The sequence below is a fragment of the Hylobates moloch genome, unplaced genomic scaffold, assembly GCF_009828535.3.
Source record: "Hylobates moloch isolate HMO894 unplaced genomic scaffold, HMol_V3 SCAFFOLD_11, whole genome shotgun sequence".
Classification (NCBI taxonomy): Eukaryota; Metazoa; Chordata; class Mammalia; order Primates; family Hylobatidae; genus Hylobates; species Hylobates moloch.
The window spans coordinates 45956471-45984116 of NW_026652286.1; the positions used below are offsets into that span (position 1 = coordinate 45956471).

General features: G+C 46.8%; 2 protein-coding genes across 3 annotated transcripts in view; both read left to right on the plus strand.

Annotated features, from left to right (window-relative positions):
- PAAF1 (proteasomal ATPase associated factor 1) overlaps positions 1-21823 on the plus strand; it is a 79208-nt gene extending 57385 nt beyond the window's left edge. The window contains exons 11-12 of the transcript XR_009215517.1: positions 20622-20725; positions 21786-21823. The gene's annotated coding sequence lies outside the window, so the exon portion shown is untranslated. The remainder of the gene's footprint in view (positions 1-20621; positions 20726-21785) is intronic.
- The window catches only part of DNAJB13 (DnaJ heat shock protein family (Hsp40) member B13), a 41720-nt gene that overhangs the window by 8917 nt on the left and 5157 nt on the right, over positions 1-27646 (plus strand). Inside the window, exons 1-4 of one of the 2 annotated variants that reach the window (XM_032166917.3) lie at positions 13078-13212; positions 20622-20725; positions 21786-21947; positions 27256-27413. In XM_032166917.3, the coding sequence (XP_032022808.1) occupies positions 13145-13212; positions 20622-20725; positions 21786-21947; positions 27256-27413 (492 nt within the window). In that variant the 5' untranslated portion in view covers positions 13078-13144. Of the gene's footprint in view, positions 1-13077; positions 13213-20621; positions 20726-21785; positions 21948-27255; positions 27414-27646 lie in introns of those variants that run through there. The other variant, XM_058446252.1, reaches the window with a different exon arrangement.

The following is a 27646-nucleotide window of genomic DNA, read 5'->3' on the forward strand; positions in this document are numbered from 1 at the left end:
AGGACTCCATCTCAAAAAAAAAAAAAATTATCTGAGCATGGTGGCATGCCCTTGTGGTCCCAGCTACTCTGGAGGCTGAGGTGGGAGGATCACTTGAATCCAAGAGGTGGAGGTTGCAGTGAGCTGTGATCATGCATCATGCCACTGCACTCCAACCTTGGTGACAGAATGAGACCCTGCCTCAAAACAACAACAAAGAAGAGGCTGACTGAAGGAGTAGTACTTAGGGAAGATACTCCTGAAGAAAAAGAATGGGGAGAGGGAGAGAAAAAGAAGGTTATATTGTGTGGCATTGTGTTGGGGTGATCAGACCCAACACCAGGCTGTGGGGGTTACGAAGTCTGGCGGAGTCAAAGGAATGAGATAAGACAAGAGTGCATAAAGTGGGTACAGGGGGCCAACACCAGTATGGAGGCTGCAAAGGCCCTGAGCTCTGGAGGCCCACACTATTTTTTGGTGATCAAAGAAGGTGGTGAGGACATGAGGACGTGGGAGTAGAAAGGAAGTGGTGCATCAAGCGTTTGACCTATAGCTGTGGTGGTTTAGCATTTTCTCTTAAGCGTATGGAATATGCTCTGCTACTCGAGATAATGGAGAACATGTTTTTCTACCTCAAGATACAATCAATTTACGAGCCTGGGAGAGCAAGAAGCAAGGAGCCAGCAAGTCTAGACACATTCCAGAGGCCACGAGGTGTTTTATGCCCTGAGCCCTGGATTCCATCCAAGCCACGAGGGGTTTTATGCCCCGAGCTTAGATTGTGGTGCGGCAGGGCAGCCTTCCACTCTTTGGCACAGAGCTTGATGTTCCAAAGGCCACGAGGGGTTTTAGACCCTGGACCCAGGACATGTTCCAAGACTCTTTTACGTTATGTCAGACAAGCAAGTCTTGCCTCAGCCCTTCTACCAACATGTCTCCCTTTTCTTTTTTGCAAAACCGCCACAGCTATCATTGCTTGTTCTCGGCAGCAGCTTTCTCTCCAGAGGCGGCTTCTGCATTTGTCAACTAACATGAGACAGCACAAGCACATAATTATTAGAATAAAGTTTACAAATGTAGAACTTCCAGTGGCCTTAATCCATTTAAGAGGATTGATTGCAGACAACCCATCAGCTGCCTGCTCAAAATATCGGTTCCAGGGAGCAGGGTTAAGTGAGCCTGAGAGGTTTCAAAAACCTGCTCTTTTAGTTTTACGATATTGAGGGTGAGATTTTCCTCTTTTCCTTCCAAATGATGTTTAACTTTTTCCTGTTGGTGTTCTGTTTCATTATAACTATGGGAAGTGATACAAAAATCAGATGTATCCAGTCACATTGTATTTGAATTCTATTTTCTAAACTCATAATACGATCCCCCATCCAAATTACAGTCTGATAGAGATCATTAATTTGATTAACTATTTTTTTTTTTTTTTTTTTTTTTGAGACAGAGTCTTGCTTTGTCTCCCAAGCTGGAGTGCAGTGGCACGATCTCTGCTCACTGCAAGCTCCGTCTCCTGGGTTCACGCCATTCTCCTGCCTCAGCCTCCCGAGTAGCTGGGACTACAGGCACCCGCCACCACGCCCGGCTAATTTTTTTGTATTTTTTAGTAGAGACGGGGTTTCACCACGTTAGCCAGGATGGTCTCGATCTCCTGACCTTGTGATCCGCCCACCTCGGCCTCCCAAAGTGCTGGGATTACAGGCGTGAGCCACCACGCCCGGCCTTGATTAACTATTTTTTTATCTGTTTGAACCTGAGAGTTCCATAATTTTGTGGAATTTTTCTGCCACTTATCAACAAATTCAGCAGTTTGCACAGATGACTGTAAAGCCACACCAGCTACTACAGCAGTAGTAGTAACAGCAGTGAGGCCAATTATAGCAAATATGAGAGCCACTATAAATCTTTTTGAATGGGATAAAAGTTTCCTAAGGATTTCAGTTATAATATGAATAGTATGCTTCCCATGGTCTATTTAGAGACACAGGGATCCAAACTCCTTCCCTGGCTCTAATTAACAAAATAGTTTTGTTTTGTTTTGTTTTGTTTTGTTTTTTTATCAAAAGTTGAGTTAATGCAGGTAAATAGGCGACATTCTGGGCAGGTAACAGAGTGTGTATTTATATCAATAGTAACATTTCCTATTGCTAACATAAACAGTGGTCGAACACAACTTTGAATCCAAAACATCCTGTTGGAAAGAAAAGAAAGAGCATATTTATCCTTACCTCCCTCCCCACTGTACTTTTCATATTTACCCTCCCAAATTTTAATTGAACTTTGAGCTACTGCTAATTTTCATAATTCTGAATGTTCCTGTCCTATGGCAGGAGATATCATTTTTGGACTAGGGGCAACAATGCCAGCAGGATTCCATATGGTAGGGGCATCAGCTTCCATCTGAATGTATTGTGTATGATTCCATTGCCAGTGATTCCATCAGTTTGTTAAATTTGCTTTACAAGAGGGCCTTCTGGTGCAATTTGGTTTAAAAATCCCCTTAGGGGACCAATCAGTGACAATTCCATAGGAATTCTTTTGTAGCACCTCAGCCTTACTTGCTATACAATCTTCTCAAGTCCAAGTATCTACACCTTCAAACCAAACTTTATTTTGCTTACGTTTGAGCTTGTTTGGACGGAATTGCTGAGTTTTAGGGCTGGAATGGTTATATGTTAAACTTTGCCCTGAAATCATTTGTAAAGCAGTCTGTGATTTATTTTTTCCAGGGATTACTGCCAACCAGACTTGTGTGCCAATTTGTAAGCATCCAGTGGCAGGTCCCAGGCATATTGGAAGATATTTATATCCTATTGATATATTCATTTTCATCCCTTCCTCATTAGAATGCATTGGCCCTTGATTATCTATGGCCTCAGGCATCCAGGTACTGTCGTTGGTGTACACCTCAATAACCAGGTCCATCCAACTCACAGACCTAATTAAAGGAGGAAATGGGACATATGCCCAATAAGTAAAATTTTGGGCATATTTTACAGTAGGGAGGCTTCCAGTGGCCTACAGTAGGGAGGCTTATCGCCACAGTGAGTACTGCCAGCATGGCTGCCATTAAATTACTAGTTGTTTTTGGTTTGTTCTGTGCTCTCAAGCTGTCCTCTGCCATCTGCACCAGCTTTTTGATTTGTCCCCATGTTGGAGGATCCACCTGACGAGTATTCTCAGTTTTCTCTTTTGTCTCTGAGATATTCATTCACGCCATCACTCATATCGGGAGCTCTGGCTCTTCCCAGCGTCCTCTCTTCCTGGTGTGGCTCATGATAGATCTTCAGATGTTTGGGGGGCACCCACACAGGTACCTGATTTTCACCTGGAGAAACACAAGCAAATCCTCTTCCCCACTTAAGTATCTTTCCTTTTTCCCAGCTTTTTGTGTGAGTATCCCTCCATCATATATCTTGTCCGGCCTTTTTGTTTTCCTTTTGTCCTGTCAAGTGTTGTTCAGCTGCAGTCATGGATTGATCTTTTTATAAATTTAGAAAATTTAATGTTAATAAAGCTAAGTGTAATTGCATATGCAGTGTTTTATATTCCTGGTCTCCCCCTTTTTGCTTTTGTATTTGAGTTTTTAAGGTATGATTAGCTCTTTCAACTATTGCTTGTCCTTGTGAGTTATATGGAATACCTGTAGTGTGGGTAATATTCCATTGTTGAAAAAATGTAGCCATAGCTTTACTACAGTACCCTGGGCCGTTATCAGTTTTGATTTTTTCTGGGATTCCCATAACTGCAAAGCAAGATAAAAGATGTCTTTTAACATGAGCTGTAGCTTCTCCTGTTTGACATGTGGCCCAAATAAAATGTGAGTAAGTGTCTACTGAAACATGAACAAAGGACAACTTTCCAAAGGCAGGAACATGTGTTACATCCATCTGCCAGATGGAATTTGGAGATAAACCTCTAGGGTTAACTCCTGTTCCTTGATGTGGCAGATGTAAGACTTGGCAGGCAGAGCAATGTTGTACAATTTCTTTAGCCTGTTTCCAAGATAAGCCATATCTGTTTCCAAGGCCTGCAGCATTAGGATGGGTTAAAGAATGGAATGTTTGTGCATCAGTAAAAGCTGCAGAAACCATGCATCTTCTGCCCTTTGATTGAATTTGGTTTAAGGGATGGGGAGGTTAGTATGTGCTCTTATATGAGTGATATACAAAGGAGAATGCCTTTGTTGTACTGCTTGTTGTAAAGAATGAAATAAAAGATTGAGTTGATCATCAGTTACATTTTCAGTTAAGGCACATTCAATATTTTGTGCGGCTTGCATCACATAGGCCGAATCAGAAATAATGTTTACTGGCTGTTTAAAGGTTTTGAGTACTGTAATTACAGCCATAAGTTCAGCCCTTTGAGCAGAAGCAAAGTCAGTTTGAAAAACTTGTTGTTGAGGTCCTGCAAATGAGGCCTTTCCATTACTAGATCCATCAGTAAAAACAGTATTGGCCCCTCCAATAGGGGTCTTTTGAGTAGTGGAGGGTAATATCCATGATGTCAATTTTAGAAATTGGAATATTTTGGATTTAGGATAATGATTATCCAGTATACCAATAAAACCAGCTAAATTAACTTGCCATTTCTGGGAGTTAACATAAGCTTGCTGAATTTGTTGTTTATTTAAAGGAACTATAATTTAATTTGGATCATATCCCATTAATTTTGTTGTATACAGCCTTGCTTGACCTATCAGTACAGCAATTTGATCTAAGTACAGAGTAAGTGTTTTCGTTGTATTGTGAGGTAGAAAAAGCCACTCAACTAGATCATCCTGTTGAACAGTAACACCTGTAGTTGAATGTTTAGTAGGAAAATTAAAAACTGTAATGGCTGTAGTAGATCAATTCGAGTCACTTGTGCCTGATGAATTTTTTCTTCAATTAACTGAAGTTCTTACAATGCTTCTTTGGATAGAGAGCATTTGCTATTAAGATCAGAATCACCTCATAAGGTAGAAAAGTGGTGAGACATAGCATAAGTAGGAATGCCTGAAGTGGGATGAATCCAATTAATCTCTCCTAATAATTTTTGAAAATCATTTAGAGGTTTTTTTTTGTATTTTTTTTTTTTTTTTTTTTTTGAGACGGAGTCTCGCTCTGTCTCCCAGGCTGGAGTGCAGTGGCGCAATCTCGGCTCACTGCAAGCTCCGCCTCCCGGGTTCATGCCATTCTCCTGCCTCAGCCTCTCCGAGTAGCTGGGACTACAGGCGCCCGCCACGACGCCTGGCTAATTTTTTTTGTATTTTTAGTAGAGACGGGGTTTCACCGTGGTCTCGATCTCCTGACCTCGTGATCCGCCCGCCTCGGCCTCCCAAAGTGCTGGGATTACAAGCGTGAGCCACCGCGCCCGGACGTATTTTTTTTTTTTTTTTTTTTTTTTTTTTTTGAGACAGAGTCTCACTTTGTCACCCAGGCTGGAGTGCAGTGGCGCGATCTCGGCTCATGCAAGCTCCGCCTCCTGGATTCACGCCATTCTCCTGCCTCAGCCTCCCTAGTAGCGGGGACTATGGGCACCCACCACCACGCCTGGCTAATTTTTTGTATTTTTAGTAGAGACAGGTTTCACCGTGTTAGCCAGGATGGTCTTGATCTCCTGACCTTGTGATCTGCCCACCTCAGCCTCCCAAAGTGCTGGGATTACAGGCATGAGCCACCATGCCTGGCCTCATTTAGAGTTTTTAAATTATCTCTTTGAATTTGAACCTTTTGAGGCTTAATAGTACTTTGTTCTACTTTCATTCCTAAATACTGAAATAGAGTGGAAGTTTGGATTTTATTGGGGGCTGTGATTAATCCCTCAGCAGTTACAACCTTTTCTCTTCGTAGCATAGTATTAATTCCTCCCTAGTTTCAGCTGCACATAAGATATTATCCATGTAATGGATGATATAACATTTTTTAAACTGTTCTGTAACTGGCTTAAAAACTTTTCTGACATAAGTTGGACAAATAGTTGGGCTATTTAACATGCCTTGTGGAAGTACTTTCCAATAGTATCTATCTGCTGGTTCTTTGTTATTTATGACGGGAACAGTAAAAGCAAATTTTTCATAATCTTGGGTCGTTAAAGGAATGGTAAAAAAGCAATCTTTTAAATCTATCACTATGAGAGGCCAGTATTTAGGAATCATAGTTGGGGAGGGCAGCCCTGGTTGCAGCGCGCCCATGGGTTGAATTACAGCATTAATGGCCCTCAAGTCTGTTAACATTTTCCATTTCCCTGATTTTTTCTTAATGACAAACATAGGAGAATTCCAAGGAGAGAAAGTAGGCTCTATGTGTCCCTTTTGCAATTGTTCTTGCACCAATTTTTTTAAAGCCTCCAGTTTTTCTTGTTTCAGTGGCCATTGTTCCACCCAAACCAGTTTGGCAGTTAGCCAAACAAGAGGAATGGGTGCCAGAGGCTCAACAATGGCTGCTCCTAAAAATGATACCCCAATCCAGTTTACTCTGTTTAACCTTTTAGTTCTAAAGTTCTGGTTGTCCATTTTCATTTTTTCCTAGTCCTTTCCCCGGGAGATATCCCATTTTTTTCATCATTTGTTGATTGTTATTACTATATTGATCCATAGGAATAGGTATTTCAGCACCTCATTGTTGCAGTGAGTCCCTTCCTGGCCATCTGGCCCTTGACATGGCAGAATTAAGGAACTTTGAAAAACTTCTGAGGCAGCTCCTACTCCAGCAATACCAATGGATGCCTTTTGTTTGGGCCAATGCTGGGGCCATTGATCTAAAGCAATAATAGAAACATCATCTCCAGTATCTACTAGTCCCTCAAAGTCTTTACCTTGAATGGTTACTGTACAAATAGGTCTTTTGTCAGACACTTGATTAACCCAATAGACAGCCTTTCCTGCTGGATTTGTACTACCAAAGCCTTCCATTCTTTTTACTGTGCTGCTTCCCAGTTTTGTATAAGGTAGAAGTAACAACTGAGCAATTCTTTCTCCTGGGGAAGCAGACCACGGAGTTGAGGAACTGATAACTAGTTGAATTTCTCTGGTATAATCAGAATCAATTATTCCTGTATGTACAGTGACAGCTCTTAAATTTAAACTAGACCTTCCAAGCAATAGACCAACTGTTCCTGAGGGTAAAGGGCCCCTAACTCCCCTGGGGACCTTCTTTGGTGGCTCCCCAGGAAGTAGGGAGACAGGACTTGTGCTGCAGAGGTCTACGGCAGCACTGCCTGCTGTGGTGGGGGACAATTGTTGTACGTTTGTAAGGGCGCTGGCTGTGCCAGATACGCCGCGGTTTGTTGAGGGGCCCGAGAGAGGTTGCCCATCTTTGCTAAATTTAGAATGACACTGATTTGCCCAGTGATTTCCCTTTTTATATCGGGGGCAGATACCGAAACCTTTTTTGCTGCTTACTGGTAGTAACATTTGCCTGTTGATTTCCTTTTTTACATTCCTTTTTTGTGTGTCCAAATTGCCCACAATTAAAACAAGAACCTGAGAAACGAGGCATATTTTTTCCGGCTTTTAATCCAGCCATAGCCTGAGCTAAAAGAGTAGCCTTATGTAAGTTACCCCGGATGCCATCACAAGCCTTAATATACTCAGCCAAATGAGGCTTCCCCCTCATAGGTCGAATAGCAGTTTGACATTCTGCATTGGCATTATCATATGCAAGAAGCTTTATTACAACATCTTGAGGTTGTTTTGTCAGTTATGGCTTTATACACAGCCTCCTGGAGCCGAGCAATAAAATCAGTATATGGTTCCTTGTCGGACAGAACTGAAAGATGGATATTTTTCCCCTATAACATTTATTCTTTCCCATGCCCTTAAGCATACAGAGCATAACTGAGCAATGGCAACATCCTCCATTAATGCTTGATTGTCTAATCGACCCCTATTAGGGCTGACCCCCATTAACTGTTCAAAGGACACAGGCACAGGAGGCTCTGCCTGTGTGTTTTCTCTTGCCTGAGTTTGAGCTTCATTAGTCCACCAAGTTTTAAATTGCAAGAGACGGAGTGAGAACAGATTTTGTTAAAGTATCCCAATCACATGGTATTAACCTATTATCAAGAGCCACATTTTTTAGTAAAGTTCACACAAAAGGAGAATTTGGCCCATATTGACTAATGGCTTGCTTGAATTCCTTTAACAACTTAAAAGGAAAAGTGGCCCAATTAGCTATATTCTGTCCTCCTTGTTGGGTTATAGTAACTGGAAATGGCCATGCTTCAAGGTGTCCTTCAGCTCTAGCCTTCTGAATAGAATTTTGTATAGCACCACGAATTGCTTCAGATTTTAATGTTGTCACTACAGGAGCAGTAAGTTTTACAGCTGCTTCACTTTCTCACCCATTGGGGGAGACGGAGGAGGTGGCCATTCACTTAATTCAGCAGGCGGAGCCGATGGACCAGTAAAATATGTCTTTTTCAGCTTTCCTTTCTTTTCTATGATTTCCTCCGGCTCCTGTGCCTCGCATTCAGAATCTGATGTTAGTTTCTTACACTCATCCTCCTCTTCATCTGAATCTGCCTCATCATCTGAAATGGCTCAAGAGCTGCCTTTATTAACGCCCACACTGACCAAACAGAAACTGGAATTTTGGCTCCATCTTTATATGCCTTTTAAAAATCTCCATCTTTATATGCCTTTTTAAAATCTCTGCCAGTTCTTTCCCATTTATCCAACTCCATAGTCCCTTGTTCCGGGAGCCATGGGCAGAACGGCTCTACTATGCTGAAAAGTGTTAATAGACTTTGAGTACTAACTTTCACTCCCCCTCTCCGTAATAAATGCCTTAAGAAATTTAAATAAGCAGAATGTTTGCTTTCATTCTGTCCCATTGTTACCCTGGTTCTTCCAAGCGCCCAGCTTACCCACCGAGCTTCTTTCAGTCGTCCTCGGATGTCCTCTGACAATGCATCCTCCGCTTCCGCATGCTCTAGCATTCCTTCACGGGGGTTTTCGTCGCCCCACATTGGGTGCCAGAAATGTTGGAGTGATCAGACCCAACACCAGGCCGTGGGGGCTACGAAGTCTGGCGGAGTCAAAGGAATGAGACAAGATAAGAGTGCATAAAGTGGGTACAGGGGGCCAACACCAGTATGGAGGCTGCGAAGGCCCTGAGCTCTGGGAGCTCACACTCTTTATTGGTGATCAAACAAAGAAGCAGATGGTGAGGATGTGAGGACGTGGGGGTAGAAAGGAAGTGGTCCATCAAGCGTTTGACCTATAGCTGTGGCGGTTTAGCATTTTCTTTTAAGCATATGGAGTATGCTCTGCTACTCGAGATACTGGAGAACATGTTTTTCTATCTCAAGATAACAATCAATTTACAAACCTGGGACAGCAAGAAGCAAGGAGCCAGCAAGTCTAGACACATTCCAGAGGCCACAAGTGGTTTTATTCCCTGAGCCCTGGATTCCATCCAAGTCACAAGGGGTTTTATGCCCTGGGCTTAGATTGTGGTGTGGCAGGGCAGCCTTCCACCCTTTGGCACAGAGCTTGGTGTGCCAAAGGCCACGAGGGGTTTTAGACCCTGGACCCAGGACATGTTCCAAGACTCTTTTACATTATGTCAGACAAGCAAGTCTTGCCTCAGCTCTTCTAGCAACACATTGCCCCAGTGATAGACCAATGGACAGTAGTCCAGACACCAACCCATGCATATGTGGAAACTTCATATCTAACACAGCAGTCAGTACAGATCGGTGGGAAGACAATGGACAGTTAAATAAATGATCTGGGCAGTTGGATATCTTTTAAAAAAGATACTACCTTGCTCTATATACAAAAAAATAAATTCTAGGTGGGTTAAATATTTAAATGTGAAATGGACTTTTGGAAGATCATATAGGTGAAGATCTTTATGCCCTCACATAAGGAAATATTTCTTAAACTAGACACACACAAAACATATAACCAGAAAGGAAAAGATTGATAAATTTGACTTTAAAAAAGGTGAAAAAAGCTTCAAGTTGAAGAAAGGATATGTATTTCATATTATCAACAAAGAATTTGTTTTCAAAAAACATAAAAAGCCACTAGTCAGTTTTGTTTTTTTTTTTTTTTTTGAGACAGAGTTTCGTTCTTGTTGCCCAGGCTGGAGTGCAGTGGCACGATCTCTGCTCACCGCAACCTCTGCCTCCCAGGTTCAAGCAATTCTTCTGCCTCAGCCTCCCAAGTAGCTGGGATTACAGGCATGCACCACCATGTCCAGCTAATTTTGTATTTTTAGTAGAGATGGGGTTTCTCCATGTTGGTCAGGCTGGTCTTGTACTCCTGACCTCAGGTGATCCATCTGCCTTGGCCTCCCCAAGTGCTGGGATTACAGGTGTGAGCCACTATGCCCGGCCTGTCAGTTTGTAAAAAGGATAGTCAAATAGAAAAAAATGGGCAAAAACATAAATAGGTGTTTCACAATGAGGAAAAACAAGTGGCCAATAAGTATGAAAAGATACTCAACCAAGAAATGCAAATTAAAATCCACAATGAGATGCCACTTTATACCTACTATATTGGCAAACGTTTTAAAACTTGACATCAAGAGTTGGTGAGGGCCAGGAGTGTTGGCTCATGCCCATAATCCCAGCACTTTGGGAAGCTGAGATGGAAGGATCACTTGAGCCCACGAGTTCAAGACCCGTTTGCACAATATGGCAAGACCTCGTCTCTACAAAAAATTTAAAAATTAGCCTGATGTGGTGGTGTGTGCCTGGGTTTCCAGCTACTTGCGAGGCTGAGGCAGGAGGATTGCTTAAGCCCAGGAAGTCAAGGCTGCAGGAGGTTGAGCCATGATTGCACCACTGCACTCCAGCCTGGGCAACAGAGGGAGACCCTGTCTTAAAAAAAAAAAAAGCTGGTGAGGATATGGAGCAAAAGAAACTGATACACTGCTGTTGCCAGTGTAAATTAGAAAACCACACCAGAAAACTTTGGCATTGCCTTGCAAAGTGGGCGCATATACCCAAATGTTCATCAACAGAGAGTACTATACAGCCTGTGACAACAAGTCACACACACAAATACCTACCATTTGTATAAATGATACCATTTATATAAAGTTCAAAACTATGAAAAGGTAAATATGTTGCTGCGGATATTTGCAGTGTGGCACTGGAGCTGGCTTGTACTGGCTTGGGAAGAACTGGCAAATGCCACAAACCAGCACACCACTGGGTACAGGCATATGCAGTAAAGCTCTAAAGAAAAGCAAGAGAATTACAAACAGGTAGGGAGGGGCACATCGGGGCAATATTCCTTCAACAAGGAATGTTCTAATGCTGCTCTTTTTCTTCCTAAGAAGAAAAAACAAATAGAAGTTAGCTGGGTTGAGGCGAGGGTCTGTGGTGGGTGGGGTGGGAGGTTCTGAGCAGAGGTAGCAGTAGAGGTGAATGAGGAGAGGGGATGGCTGGTCTGGGCAGTGGCAAGCACTGCAGTCCATTCTGACAAGCAGTGGGTGCGTGTAGGGCAGTGGTGAGAGCTCAAGATGGAAAGGGAGGCACCAGATCACAGAGGGCCTGTGTGCCATGGTAAGCAGTTTGGAGTTCACTCGAAGTAATGAGAAGTGTGGGCTTCGCAGAACAGAGACAAGGCAGGCAGGCCCGCGAGGAAGTTGTTGTGGTCTTGCTGAAAGATGAAGCCAGAGCTGGGCCCTGATTATGAGGAGGAAGAGCAGAGGAGCTGGGCTTGAGAGGTTGTCTAGGAAGCAGAATGGACTGAGCTTGGTGACCAGTTGGATTTGGGATGTGCATGGAAAACAGGGCTCTGCTGTACTCAGAGAGGTGAGCATAACTCCCTCACTGTAAGGGTGGGCTGCAGAGTGACTGCCTTCCAAAGAGTGCAATACAGCAAGGGGGAAAGGAGGGCCAGGCGTGGTGGCTCACGCCTATGATCCCAACACTTTGGGAGGCTGAGGTGGGTGGATCACTTGAGGTCAGGAGTTTGAGACCAACCTGGCCAACATGGTGAAACCCCGTCTCTACTAAAAATACAAAAATTAGCCAGGCATGGTGGCGCATGCCTGTAATCTCAGCTACTCGGGAGGCTGAGGCAGGAGAATCGCTGGAACCTGGGAGGCAGAGGTTGCAGTGAGCTGAAATTGTGCCACTGCACTCCAGCCTGGGCGACGGAGTGAGACTCCATCTCAAAAAACAAAAACAAAAACACCAAATTCCAATTGCAGGACATTCTACAAAACACCTGACCATTATTACTTAAACTGTCAAGGTCATCAAAAACATGGAAAGTCTGAGAAACTGTCACAGTCAGGAGGCACCAGAGGAGATGTGACAGCTAAGTGTAACGTGGCATCCTAGATGGGGTCTGGAACAGAAATAAGATATTAGGTTAAAACAACTAGTAAATCTGAATAAAATGTGGATTTTAGTTAATAATAATGTATCAATATTGGTCATTATTTGTGACAAATGTACCATACTAATGTAAGATGTTAATAATAGGGGAATGTGAATGCAGTGGCTCACACCTGTAATCCCAGCACTTTGGGAGGCCAAGGCGAGCCCAAGAGTTCAAGACCAGCCTGGGCAACATGGTGAAACCCCGTCTCTACGAAACATACAAAAATTAGCCAGGCATGGTAGTCACGCCTGTGTCTCAGCTACTTGGAAGGCTGAGGTGGAAGAATCCCTTGAGCCTGGGAGGTCGAGGCTGCAGTGAGGTGTGATCCTGCCACTGCCCTCCAGCCTGGGTGACAGAGTGGAGACCCTGTCTCAAAAACATAAAAATAATAATAATAGTAATAAAATAGGGGAATGTGGATGTGAGGTATATGGGAACTCTCTGTACTGTCTTCTCAACTTTTCTAAAACTCTAAAACTGTTCTAAAATAAATGTATTTTTTAAAAATTAGCCAAATGCATTTCTTCTAAAACCTTTTTATTAAAACTAATTACTGCTCTCTTTAAAAACAAAAACAAAATAAAACAGAGCCCTGTGAGTCTCCAATTTCCTAGTTGAGTGACCTTTCACAGGGTCACAGAATCAGCCCCAGCTCTCCCAGTCCATTCACTGACTCCTCTCTGTGGCAGAGCTGAGATTTGGTTAGGGAAGTGGGACTACAACTCCCAGAGTGCACCTGTGTGGTTGTCAGGAGCAACAAAGGAAGCCAACTAACAGCCTTGCTAGAGTCTGAGGACTATCCAGGGCCTGACTGCCAGCTAGCCAGCCATGGGCCAGGATTATTACTCTGTGCTCGGGATCACTCGCAATTCAGAGGATGCCCAGATCAAGCAGGCGTAAGTGGGGGTGGGAGCCAGGCCTTAGGGGTGTGCTGGGGCAGGCCCTGCCCTCTTCTCTTCCAAAACGAGCTTTCCTGCACAGCTTAGGGCAGGCAAGGTAAACCTTGTTCCTCCTTTCACTTCTTGCATACCTGTATCCTGGCTTTGGTCTGGGTCAGGGCCCAGGTTGGAAATTTCAACTCTTTAGTTCCTCAATCTGCTCCCAACCCATCTCCCTTTATGCTCCATTCCCTATCTCCTCTCCTGGGTGCCTTGCTTTTCCCAGCAATGAAATGGGGACAAAGGAGCCAATTGAACTTTATCTTGAATATTATGGAGAACCAGAGGCTTGTGAACAAGGGAGTGGCCGGGTCAGATGGATGTTATAAATTCAATTCTGGCCATGGTGGAGGTTTTCAGCACTGACTAAACTACATTCCTGAATACTTCCATCAGGTCTTAAGGACATTCTGGCTCATTCCTAAGAAAGCCTATGACAGGAGTCAGTACATTTGTCTGAAAACATGTTTTTGTTTTTTGTTTTGAGCTGGAGTTTTGGTCTTGTTGCCCAGGCTGGAGTGCAATGGCATGATCTCGGCTCACCACAACCTCCGCCTCCTGGGTTCAAGCGATTCTTCTGCTTCAGCCTCCCAAGTAGCTGGGATTACAGGCAAGCACCACCATGCCCAGCTAATTTTGTATTTTTAGTAGAGACGGGGTTTCTCCTTTTTGGTCAGGCTGGTCTCGAACTCCCGACCTCTGGTGATCCACCCACTTCAGCCTTCCCAAGTGCTGGGATTATAGGCGTGAGTCACCGCACCCGGCCAAAAACATGTTTTTTTAAACAGATATTTATTGAGCGTCTACCACAAGGGTTGAGAGGGTACTTCACTCCTGCTGCAGTGGTAGCAGCTGGAGATAAATGTCTGAATCCGACAGTGGCACTCCCTTACCTCATGCAGCTAGATTTTGTTGCTGAATAGATGTTGAATAAGTCACCACAACTGTGATGAGTGTTACAAAAGAGGAAGTACAGGGGGCTGTGGAAGTTATCTTAGAAGGAGAGAGACCCTTTAGGAGGCTGTTCGTGGTAATCAAGGCAAAAGATGAGGCCAGAGAAAGGGGAGGGAATGGACTTGGCAATTAAGTGGATCACTGGAGGGTAAAGAAAAGAGGAGTCCAGGATAACTCAATCAATTAAGTTAGACAGTGACAATAGGTGCATGTTTTGAGTGTGTAGGTGCTGTTCTGAGAACTATCCATCACTATTTAATCTAATCCTCACAACCACCCTGAGAATTAAGTGCCATTATTATCCCATGGCCATGCACTAGTGGTGGAGCCAGTGTTCAGACATCAGGCCTCCAAGAGTTACCAGTCATGGGCCTATTCCTGGGCCAGGTCCTGTAGGGGATCAGTGGCGTAAGTGGAGAGTCTGCAGTGTTGTTGGAGAAAAAAGACACAAACTCATGAAAGGATTTGAGAACAACTCAGGACAGTGTATGATGTCACCCACTCTTCGGAGCATCTAATTGACTAGAAGGACCCATCCAGGGAAAGGTAATCAGGAGGAAGGGCAGTGGGAGTGCAGAAAGATAAGCACAGCTTACGCACTGGAAAGGGCTGGATCAGAATCCAGATTCACTTACCTGCTAGCTGTGTGACCTGGGCAAATTACTTAACCTCTTTAAGCCGAAGTTTTCCCATGTCTAAAAATCATCATCATAATAAAGGTTGCTGTGAGATTGAAATAGGATTAGATGAGATAATGCATGTGTCCAGCAATCATTTGCATGTGAAACCATATCATATAAAGAGTGATTAAGGCCTGGCATGGTGGCTCATGCCTGTAATCTGAGCACTTTAGGCCAAAGCAGGAGGATCCCTTGAGCCCAGGAGTTTGAGAGGGCAGCCTGGGCATCATAGGGAGACCCTGTCTCTACAGAAAATTTAAAAATTAGCTGGGCATGGTGGCACACACCTGTAGTCCCAGCTACTTGGGAGGCTGAGGTGGGAGGATCGCTTGAGCCCAGAAGGTAGAGGCTACATTGAGCTGTGATTGCACCACTGCACTCCAGTCTGGGCAACAGAGCAAGACCTGTCTCAAAAAAATAAAAATGGCTAGGCCGGGTGCTGTGGCTCATGCCTGTAATCCCAGCACTTTGGGAGGCCGAGGTGGGCAGATCACGAGGTCAGAAGATCAAGACTGTACCAGGACGAGCCGCAGAAAAAAACCTCTCAGACATCGAGTTGTAGAAGGAAGGGCTTTATTCAGCTGGGAGCATTGGCAAGCTACTGCCTTAAAATCCGAGCTCCCCGAGTGTACAATTTCTGTCCCTTTTAAGGGCTCACAACACTAAAGATTTCACATGAAAGGGTCGTGATTGATTTGAGCAAGCAAGGGGTACGCGACAGGGGCTGCATGCACCGGTGGTCAGGGAGGAACAGAACAGGGCAGAGAGTTTCACAATGTTTTTCTATACAATGTCTGGAATCTATGAATAACATCGGTTTCTAAGTTATGAGTTGATTTTTAACTACTGGGTTTAGGCCAGGCCTGGTTTCGGGCCTGGCACTGAGCTGCTTGTCTTGGTTTTACTTCCTTCTTGTTGTTTTTTTTTAAAACAGGTACTGAGTATAAAACAGTATAAAACAATATGAGACGGTCTCTCTCTTCCCTTAAGACCATCCTGGCTAACACGCTGAAACCCCGTCTCTACTAAAAAATACAAAAAATTAGCCAGGTGTGGTGGCGGGCACCTGTAGTCCCAGCTACTCGGGAGGCTGAGGCAGGAGAATGGCGTGAACCCGGGAGGTGGAGCTTACAGTGAGCGAGATCGCGCCACTGCACTCCAGCCTGGGTGACAGAGAGACTCCGTCTCAAAAAAAAAAAAAAAAAAAAAAAGGCCGGGCATGGTGGCTCATGCCTGTAATCCTAGCGCTTTGGGAGGACGAGGCAGGAGGATCTCCTGAGGTCAGAAGTTCCAGACCAGCCTGGCCAACAAGGTAAAACCCTGTCTCTACTAAAAAAAATTAGCCGGGCGTGGCGGCGGGCGCCTGTAATCCCAGCTACGCAGGAGGCTGAGGCAGGAGAATCGCTTGAACCTGGGAGGTGGAGGTTGCAGTGAACCAAGATTGAGCCACTGTATTCCAGCCTGGGCAATAAGAGCAAAACTCCATTTCAAAAATAAATAACTCAATAAATAAAAATAGAGTGATTAAAAGAACTGTGTATGTTTCAAAAAGCAGTCCTTAACCCTTCTCCCCTGCAATAACTCTAAGTCACATGTATGACATGCTTGCTCATGGGATCACCTAGATATTGATAAAAAAAAAAAAAAAAGAGCTAAACTTATATAAGGAAGAAAAGCATCATGATGGTTTATAATTGCCCAGGATTCATAATTGCAGCGTTCAAGCTGTGATTTCACCCCTTTCTCTCCCACTCAGGAAAGCAGGTGAATGAGAGTGATGTTACTGCAGGGATAATTTTGAAACCACTCGAATTTATATGAAAAACTAAACCTTTCTCAAACCTTGTTACTTTTTTTTTTTGAAACGGAGTCTCTCTCTGTCACCCAGGCTGGAGTGATCTCTGCTCACTGCAACCTCCGCCTTCTAGGTTCAAGTGATTCTTCTGCCTCAGTTCCCTGAGTAGCTGGGACTACAGGTGTGTGCCACCGTGCCCGGCTAATTTTTGTATTTTTAGTAGAGATGGGGTTTCACCATGTTGGCCAGCCTGGTCTTGAACTCCTGATCTCAAGTGATCTGCCTGCCTCGGCCTCCCAAAGTGCTGGGATTACAGGAGACTGAGATGGGCGGATCACTTGAGGCCAGGAGTTTGAGACCAGGATGGCCAACACAGCAAAAACCCGTCTCTACTAAAAATACAAAAATTAGCCAGGTGTGGTGGTGGGTGCCTGTAGTTCCAGCTACTTGAACCTGGGAGGCGGACATTGCAGTGAGCCCAGATCGCGCCACTGCACTCCAGCCTAGGTGACAGAGTGAGACTCTATCTCTAAATAAATAAATACAAATAACTGACTGTGACCTTTATAATTGAGAAAGGCTGGCTTGGAAGGCTGTGACAATTGTCTTCAAGTCTCTGAAGGTAGATATTCTCTCTGTAAGGTCCCCAGGGCACAGCCAGGACCCCTATGGATGGAGGGACATTTGCAGGACAGCAGATCCAGCTTCCTATCGCAGTAAGAGAAGGCATTGCCTAAAAGTCAGAGCCATGCCACAGTGAGATGGGCTGCCTTGCAGGATGCTGAGCGTGTATCATTTATTTACTCACTCCTGCTCAGTGCCCAGCACTGGGGCTAGAACTGGATGCAGCAACTCCAGGACCTCCCAGTCTATTAGACAGAGGAGTCAATAGACACCTGGAACGCAGCACTGCTGAGGACAAGGATCAAAGGTGCTGGGGACTTGGGAAGGGGAGTCTAACCTAGAAAAGAGGCTAGCAGTCAGGGAAGGTGCCCTGGAGGATTTGGCACCTGAGCAGAAAGTTGAAGGATGAATTAAAAATTGCCCAGAGAAGCTGGGAGGAGCTGCAGAGGGGTGAGTCATGCAGGAGAGGTCAAGGGAGCAGCAAGGGAGAACAGTGAGTGAGGCCAGAGGGAGAAGCAGGGGCTTGGATCTTAGAGTGAGACATCTGAGTTTTATGCTGGAGACAATGGGGAAACCAGTGAAGGGTTATGCCAGGAGAGGGACCTGGTCAGAAAGTATTTCAGAAGGCCAGGCACGGTGGCTCATGCCTGTAATCCTAGCGCTTTGGGAGGCTGTGGTGGGCGGATCGCCTGAGGTCAGTAGTTCAAGACCAGCCTGGCCAACATGGTGAAACCCTGCCTCTACTAAAAATACAAAAATTAGCCAGGCGTGGTGGCTCACGCCGGTAATCCCAGCTACTTGGGAGGCTGAGGCAGGAGAATTGCTTGAATCCAGGAGGCGGAGGTTGTAGTCAGTCGAGATTGCGCCACTGCACTCCAGCCTGGGCGACGAGCGAGACTCCGTCTCAAAAAAAAAATTTTTTTTTAAAAGAAAGCATTTTAGAAGCATCAGCATTAACAAGAGCAGAGAGAGTGAGAGCAAGAGCGAGAGATACCGCAATTGGCAGCACATGGTGCAGTGGCGAAGGGGCCACTGGGTGCAGGAAGACATGGTTCTGCAATACTTGTAGGGATAAAGAGACAGGAACAGGTTTCTTATTTATTTTGAGCCACAGTCTTGCTCTGTCACCCAGGCTGGAGTGCAGTGGCACAATCTCGGCTCACTGCAGCCTTGACTTCCTGGGCTCAAGCAATCCTCCCACATCATCCTCCCTAGTAGCTGGGACTACAGGTGTATGCCACCATGCCCGGCTAATTTTTGCATTTTTTTTGTAGAGTCAGAGTTTTGCCATGTTGCCCAGGCTAGTCTTGAACTCCTGAGCTCAAGTGATCCTCCCATCTCGGCCTCCCAAAGTGTTGGGATTACAGGCATGAGCCACTGCACCTGGCCCAGAACATTATTTAGAAGGAAAACCCCATGTGACTTGGTGACTGATGGGATAGGGGTAGAGGGGACAAAGGAGAACTTGGAGTCAAAGTGCTCACATTTCTGGCTGCAGTGCCTGGGGAAAAATTATGCAATGAAAATGTATGTGTCGGCAGGGCGAGGTGGCTCACACCTGTAATCCCAGCACTTTGGGAGGCCATGGTGGGTGGATCACCTGAGGTCAGGAGTTCAAGACCAGCCTGGCTAACATAGTGAAACCCCAAAAAATTAGCCTGGTGTGGTGGCAGGTGCCTGTAATCTCAGCTACTTGGGAGGTTGAGGCAGGAGAATAGCTTGAACCCGGGAGGCGGAGGTTGCAGTGAGCTGAGATCGCGCCATTGCACTCCAGCTTGGGCAACAAGAGAGAAACTCCATCTCAAAAAAAAAAAAAAAAAGTATATGTCTGGGCTCAGTGAATTTATGATACCTTGGAGAGGAGATGGCAAATAGGCAGTTGGAGGTAGTCTTTGGCTCAGGGAAGTGGTCTGGTTCGGGATGGAGATTTAGCTGTGAGAGACAGAAGCCTGCCTCTGGAATGAGAAGAGAAGCTGTGGAACTCTGGGGATGGCGGCGAGGCGGGTGTGGGCACTGGAAAAGCGGGCGGAGGCAAGGTAGGGGGTCACGCCTGGGCTGAATGACAGGCATCTGTGCTGGATGCTTCCCATGCAGCCCTCCAGACCCACTCCCCACCCTTCCTGCCCTGCTAGGCTTCCTTGCCCTCAGCCTTCCACATGGAGCCGGCCCAGGGGAGCATCAGGTGGGAGACGGGGAGGGAGATGGAGAGGGAGAAGGGCAGGGCTGCAGCTGTATTCCCCAGTTCTCCTCCTATGGGGTCTCTTCAGTCAGCTGTGTCACTTGACAGAAGGTCACAGCTCCGCTGAGGGCCCTGTCCACACACTCCAACAGACCCCTCAGGGTTCCTGGCCTGGGAAAACTGCACTCCGCTGTCCCTGGCAGTCTCCCTCCGCTCCTCCTGCACCTGGGCGAATGGTCACTTTATTAAACTCTCCACAAACCACCCAATCTGCGCCATCTCTCCCCAACCCCGGGTCACTGCCGATACATATTCTCGGATGCTGCGATGTCTGCCCTTCAGAAACAGGCCAGCTGGTACGACTTGTATCAACCCTCCCTCCTCCAGGTGTCGCAGACTCGCCCTTTAACCACCTGTTGAAATCAAATGAGCCGTCTTCAGCAGAGATTTTCAGGCAAATAGCAGAGGACTGGGCAGGAACAGGAGTGGGGAAAAAATGAGCAGAGAGTGGGTGGGGGCGGCACAGGAACCGGACGGGCACTAAGCGCCTCAGCCATGCCCGCTGCACACCCAATTGTAGCTCATCCTCCCAAGACGCCTGTGTGTCTGCTCCAGTCCTCTAAGAAGCAAACAGGATTAGATGCGCAGGAAATGTACCCGGAGAAACCGTGAAGTATGAAGGGAAGGGAGCAGGAGCGCTCACAGTGCAGCCTGACACCTGCAAGTGGAGACAGGGAGGGGAGGAGGGAGGGAGAGTGCAGCGAGGCCCGGGGAGCAGCTCAGCCAGCCTTTGGGCAGTCCTCACGCAAAGCTTGTCCGTTGGAGGAGTCCTGTGTCTTGCAGGAATGGGCCAGCCCTGGTATGCCCACCACACGTAAGCATTGAGGGCAGCTCAGGGGCAGTAGCTTCAGCTCAGATGTCTAGGGGGGCAGCTGCTGGAACTGTCAGTCAACTGTGCTCCCCGCACCAGCTACTCTTCAAGAGCTGAGCAGTGCACCTCCGCAGCCACCACAGCCGGTGAAGCCACCCCGGATTTATAGCTAGGCAGGAGTGGACAGAGTGCCGCCTCTGAACTCTGGTCTGCCCTCAGAAACAGGCCAGCTGATACGACTTGTATTAATTCTTCCTCCTCCAGGTACCGCAGACTCGCCCTTAAGCACCACCCGTTGAAGTCAAATGAGCCGTCTTCAGCAGAGACTTTCAGGCAAATAGCAGAGGCCTACGACGTGCTGAGTGACCGTGAGTAGCTGTGGGGCTGAGCACCCCGCTTGATTAGGATCATTCCTTAAGTCTCCAGACTGTTGGGTTTTCTGAGGGGGCCCAATAGCGAGGAAGCATCATCCTTCTTCCCTGCCTAGAATCTAGACACACAGAGAAGACAGAATATGGACCTGCCTTTCTCAGTAGAAGCAAGCTGAGGTGGAGGACATGGGGTGTGGAGCCCAGGATTACACTGACTCGCTCACCCTGGCAGGCAGTGTGGGAGCTGGGGCACATTCCCCACGCATCCCTATGCCCTGCGGGGACGGGACCTTCCCCGGGAGGAACAGAATAAGGGGCTTGGAGCTAGGGGGAAGAAAGCTGAAGCTGGGCAGGCATGCCCACCTGTCCCTCCCAGAGGTCCTTCCCAGTGGCTGAGTGTCCATTTCCCCATGGCCAGCAAGAGTAGGAAGAGGCAGAGAAAGGCCAGGAGTAATTAGGAAATCTGTCTCCTATGGAAACCAGCAGAGTGAAGAAAGTGTGATCCCCGCCCTGGCACCCAGGGCCGTCCTGCGGGGCTTTCCCTAGGGGCTTGTCCTGGAGACTAATCCTGGTTCCTGCGGAAGTACAGCTAGAAGATCACTAAGGTTTCTACAGCCCCAAGTTTTCAGGACTTCAGGGTCCTTAGACTCTAGGATTTCAAAGTTTTAAAATTTGGAGGCTCTAGAATTCTTAGCTTCTAAAATGTCAAGGTTCTACAATTCTGTTTACCCCAGATAAGACAGTGGCCATGATGACTGAGGGACATGGCCTGAGCCTCAGTCTCTCAGTCATCCCCCCAATCTCTCACCCTGCCCCCAGCAAACTCAAGGCTTTCCTGTCTCTCTTCTGGGCTACAGGAGCCATACCTAGGTCCTGCCAGAATGAAGTGGAACCCCTGACTCCTAGGGTCTCATTCCAAAGACTGCCAGACAGCAGGCGCTTTGGGATCAGGCTGCTTCTGCCCCTTCCCTTTCTCCATATCCGCCTGCTTCCCAGCCCCTCCACCTATCTCAGCCCCCAAAGTTGGACACCTCCTTAAGGTGATGCCCATCCACAGCTATGAAGAGAGGCATCTACGACAAGTTTGGAGAAGAGGGCCTGAAGGGTGGGATTCCTTTGGAGTTTGGATCCCAGACCCCATGGACAACTGGTTACGTCTTCCACGGCAAACCCGAAAAGGTGTTCCACGAGTTCTTTGGTGGAAACAACCCCTTCAGTGGTAAGAGGTCTTCCTCCCCCACCTTGCCTTACAGAGAAAGGACACAGTTATAAGTGATGCTTTTCGTTGAGTAGTTTTGTTTTTATTTTTACTTTATTATTTTATTTACTTATTTTTTTTGGAGATGGAGACTCACTCTGTTGCCCAGGCTGGAGTGCAGTGGCGTGATCTTGGCTCACTGCAACCTCTGCCTCCTGGGTTCAAATGATTCTCCTGCCTCAGCCTCCCGAGTAGCTGGACTACAGGCGCACGCTGCCACACCCGGTTAGTTTTTTTATATTTTTAGTAGAGACGAGGTTTTACCATGTTGCCCAGGCTGGTTTAAAACTCCTGAGCTCAGGCCATCTGCCCGCCTTGCCCTCCCAAAGTGCTAGGATTGCAGGCATGAGCCACCATGCCCGGCCTATTTTTACTTTAATAAATATATATAACACATTGCAAAATAAAAAGTAAAACAGAATTCATTGAAAAAGAAATACATTCCAGCCCTCCATTTTCTTTTTCTTACTTTCTTTTTAATTTTTTTTTAGATGGAGTCCTGTTCTGTCACCCAGGCTGGAGTGCAGTGGCATGATCGCAGCTCACTGCAACCTCCGCTTCCCGGGTTCAAGCAGTTCTCCCTGCCTCAGCCTCCTGAGTAGCTGGGATTACAGGCACCCACCACCACACCCAGCTAATAATTTTATATTTTTTAGTAGAGACGTGGTTTCACCATGTCTGCCAGGCTGGTCTTGAACTCCTGACCTCAGCTGATCTGCACACCTCTGCCTCCCAAAGTGCTGGGATTACAGGTGTGAGTCACCACGCCTGGCTAATTTTTGTATTTTTCATAGAGTAGAGACAGTGTTTCGCCGTGTTGGCCAGGCTGGTCTTGAACTCCTGGCCTCAGGTGATCTGCCCACGTCGGCCTCCCAAAGTGCTAGGATTACAGGCATGAGCCACTGTGTCCGTCCCAGCCCTCCATTTTCTTCCTCAGAAGCAGCTACTAGGGAAGCAGCTACTAGTAAACAGTTTATGTATCCTTCCAGAAACTTTCCATGCATGTACGAGCTGTATTTATTTTTACATAAGCCTTTTATTTTGTTAAGGAAATAGGGCCACATTTTACACACTGATTTTTTTTCACTTAATATATCTTGGAGATTATCTTATATGTTATACTATATATGGATCTACTTTATTCACTTATATGCAAATCTATATACTATGTACAGATCTGCATAAGATTTCATTGTACAGATGTCTATTAGGGATCCACTGCAGAAGCAAATACTGTTTTAGCCATGTGAGCAGAAAGGGTTCAAAACAGGGAATTAGGTGCTTTAAAAAATCACTGCGGCCAGGTGTGGTGGCTCACTCCTATAATCCCAGCACTTTGGGAGGCTGAGGTGGCTGGATCGCTTGAGTGTAGGAGTTCAGTACCAACCTGGGCAACATAGCCAAACCCCATCTCTACAAAAAATGTTCCAGGAATGGTGGTGTGTGTCTGTAGTTCCAGCTACTCAGGAGGCTGAGGTGGGAGAATCGCCTGAGCCCAGGAGGTTGAGGCTGCAGTGAGCCAAGATCGGGTCACTGCACTCCAGCCTGGGTGACAGATTGAGACCTTGTCTCAAAAAAATAAATAAATAAATAAATAAATAAATAAATAAATAAATAAATAAATAATCATTGAAAGGCCTGGGTGAGAAGGCTGTAAGCTGGCCCTGTAGGAAATCTTCCAAGAACACCACCTCTAAACTAGCCCACAAGGAGAGCTGCTGTCTCTGCCACAGTCACAAAGAAGGAATCAGGAGATGTCACCATTGCATTCCAGAGCACACCATAAATGTAGCTGCAACTGCTGCCTCACTTGCCTCTGACAGGCATGAAACTCGTGGCTGGACACACAAAGGCTGCTGCAGAAAAACCTAGTATTTCCACAACAGTGCTCACCAGCTCCAGACAGAGCCATGGAGAGATGCCTGCCGCCTTCTTCCTGCCTCCCAAGTAGCTCAGGGTTTACCTGATGAACAGAATTCAAAGCCAGAACCTTAGCTGCGAGAGAGTCTGGGGGATGTTCCTTTTGGCTCTACAGATTCTCTAGCAGCGAAGGTATGCAAGAAGGAGGACAGAGCGGATGCCAAGTGCCAGCATGGCTACCATGGGTGTTTTATAATTTATTATTATTAGAGTCTTGCTCTGTTGCCCAGGCTGGAGTGCAGTGGCACAATCTCGGCTCACTGCAACTTCTGCCTCCTGGGTTCAAGCGATTCTCCTGTCTCAGCCACCCGAGTAGCTGGGATTACAGGTGGGCACCAGAATGCATGGCTAATTTTTGTATTTTTAGTAGAGATGGGGTTTCCACTCAAGACTGGCCAGGCTGGTTTTGAACTCCTGACCTCAGGTGATCTGCCTGCGTCATCCTCCCAAAGTGCTGGGATTACAGGCATGAGTCACCATGCCAGGTCTAATTTATTATTTTTAATTACTGTCTTATTGATGGGTAGTTTCTTTCCAGTCTTTTGCTAATATTGTGGGAAGATACCTCTTGTCTCTTTTGCAGTTAAAACAGTTCTTGTGCTATTTATAGTTTCCCTAATATGCTTGTCTCCCTATCAGACTGGGAGCTCCTCCAGGTCTGATTGATCTCAGAGTAGCCAAACCCCAGCCTAGCATCTGACAAGAGTGAGTGTGGATGGGTGGATGCATGAAATGAAGGAAGACAGATGGATGAATGGATGAGTGGGTGTATGAATAGTTGAGCACATGGTGGGTGGGTGGGTAGGCGGATGGATGGGTGGGTAGGCGGACGGATGGCTGGGTAAATGGATGGATGGCTGGATGGGTGGATGGACAGGTGAGTGGGCTGACGCATGGCTGGGTAGGCGGATGGATGGCTGGGTAGGCGGATGGATGGGTGGGTAGGTGGATGGATGGCTGGGTAGGCGGAAGGATGGCTGGGTAGGTGGATGGGTGCATGATCCCAGGTCTCAGATAAACTGACCAAGAGTTGATTTCTGAGGCTCAGAATCATCTTGCAAAGGCAGTGAAAAGACCTTCACACCTGACTTCCTGGCTTCAGTTATGCCCACATAAGGCCTAGATTTTCACTGCCTGTTTTCTCCTACACCCCTTGCCCCTTCTCCCTGACTATACTTCAGCCTTTCTGAACTTCAAAAGTTCTTTCCTTCTCTTTTCTGTGCCAATACGTGGGTTACAGCCCCTCTGCCTCAGAGATTGCTCCCACCGTGTGCCACCCTCACGTGTCTGCCAGAGGAAGCTGAGTTTATAAGCTCCATGTGAGACTGAAAACAGCAAGGGGCTTCAAGTAGCGGGCCTGTTTCCAGTCCATGCGCTGCCATTTGTGAACCGTGTGATCCTGGGAAAATCTCTTCACCCCTCTGAAACCCCAGCTTCCTAACCATTACATAGCCAAAATAATCATTAAGGCTCAAGGGCTATTATCAAATGAGATAATGTTTATGAAAAGGGGCTTTGCAATCGGCCGGGCATGGTGGCTCACACCTGTAATCCCAGCACTTCGGGAGGCCGAGGCCGGCAGATCACTTGAGGTCGGGAGTTCGAAACCAGCCTGACCACCATGGAGAAAACCCATCTCTACTAAAACAACAACAAAAACAACAACAACAACAACACCACAAAGCCAGGCACAGTAGTGCATGCCTGTAATCCCAGCTACTTAGGAGGCTGAGGTAGGAGAATCGCTTGAACCGAGGAGGTGGAAGTTGTGGTAAGCCGAGATTGTGCGATTACACTCCAGCCTGGGCAACGAGAGCGAGACTCCGTCTCAAAAAAAAAAAAAGAAAAAGAAAAGGAAAGGGGCTTTGCAGTCCAAAAATGCCATACGGTGGACCTTGTCTCCCTACCTGTCTCAGTTCAAAGGAGCCAAGTGAGTCTACAGGGCATTGCTCATTGGGAAAGCTCAGGCTCAGGGTCTGGGCTTCCTCAGGCAGTGCCCAGAAGCTATACTGCCATAGTGCTCCACCCCAAGAGTTCCTGAGTCCCATCTCCCTGCAGGGTTGAGGGGCTGGGCTTCCTGTGGACTGGCTATTGGGGTGTTTACTGCCTGGTACACTGTAGGTCTGGGTGAACAAGTGAATTCAGCAATGCAACAGGAGGACCAGATGATTTGCAGGCCTCTTGGTTGCCCATCACATCTTAGAGGGACATAGTGTAGTCACCTCACCATCCCTGCCTGAGGTCATTTCATCATTCTAGCCTGTGAAGTTCATTCCATGGCATTAACCATGAGAGGCAGAATATGGAAACTCTTAACCATAGCGCCCCTTGAGTTTACAGCTTATGAAGGGCTTCCACATCTAGCAATGCAGTGTGGCACAGTGGTTAAGGACACAGGTTCTGCAGTCATATTGTCCTGTTGTTCAGATCCCAACTCTACTGCTTACTAGCTATGGGACCTTAAGCATTTTGTTTGGCCTCCCTGGACCGATGAAATAATAACGTAAGGTTCCAAAAATAGCACCTGACGCATAGTAAGCTCTCAGCAAGTTTCAGCTCTTCATCTTAATGGTGGAAGGCAGGTCAGGCATTATTACCCCATCCCACAGACCAAGACACTGAAGCCCACGGATCACACAGCACATCGGGGCAGAGCCAGGATGGGGCTGTCTTTGCACTGGGAGGAAGGATGGGGGCAGCAAGAGGGGTTATGGGTGCAGAGCTGGGCAGAGGCAAAAGAAATTGAGGAAAGAGGAGTTTGGGGGATGCTGGTGGCCTCTCAAATTGTTAGGGACCAACCCTTTCCCTCCCCCATCTCAGCTGACAGCTTTATAGAAACTTGAGTCTGGGGTCTTTAGCAGTCTTGGGCTGGGCTGGACAGCGAAGGGGAATGGAGTCTGGGGAAGAGTAGGGAGGACTGGCAGGCTCTGACCTTACTGCTGAGGACTACCAGCAGTCTCTTCTGGCACTCCCGAGCGCGGCCACCAGAGGGAGCGCCTCCCTTTGCTGAGACAGCCAGCGTTAGGGTATCCGAGTTATGAATAAGAGAGACGGGGAAGCGGGGGTGGGGGCGGGGAGGGCGGAGGGGAATGTCCCAAGCGGAGGTGAAGCAGTGGCAATTAGCAAAGATGATAATCACTGCATCTGCAGTTGAAGACAGCTCCTTGGCTTGGCCAGTCTGAGAGGTGGTTATAGGATGCTGGGTATTACACAGGACACTGAAGAGGTTGGGGAGCATATCTGGATAGGGAGGCGGAGTGTGTGTGTGTGTGTGTGTGTGTGTGTGTGTGTGTATACATGCATGTCTGGGTCTCTGGATACAATTTCTCTTACTCCCTACCTCCTGCAGAGTTTTTTGATGTAGAAGGAAGTGAGGTGGATTTGAACTTTGGGGGGCTCCAGGGCCGAGGGGTCAAGAAGCAGGACCCCCCAGTCGAACGGGATCTCTACCTGTCCCTGGAGGACTTATTCTTTGGCTGCACCAAAAAAATTAAGATCTCCAGAAGGGTGAGTACTCAGCTTGCTCCTCCCGGGAGCCACCTATCTCCTGCAGCCTAGCAGCTGCCTCCTCCCTTACCCGGGCGGGAGGACTCAGGGATGGTCTCTGATGGAATTATGGAACCTTAGATTCAGAGACCTAGGATGTTAGAATTCTGGAATCTGAAATTCGGAAGGGACAATTGAGGACATTAGCCCGGTTCTTTCCTAGTGCAGGAGTGCCCTCTGCAGCCTTCCCAACT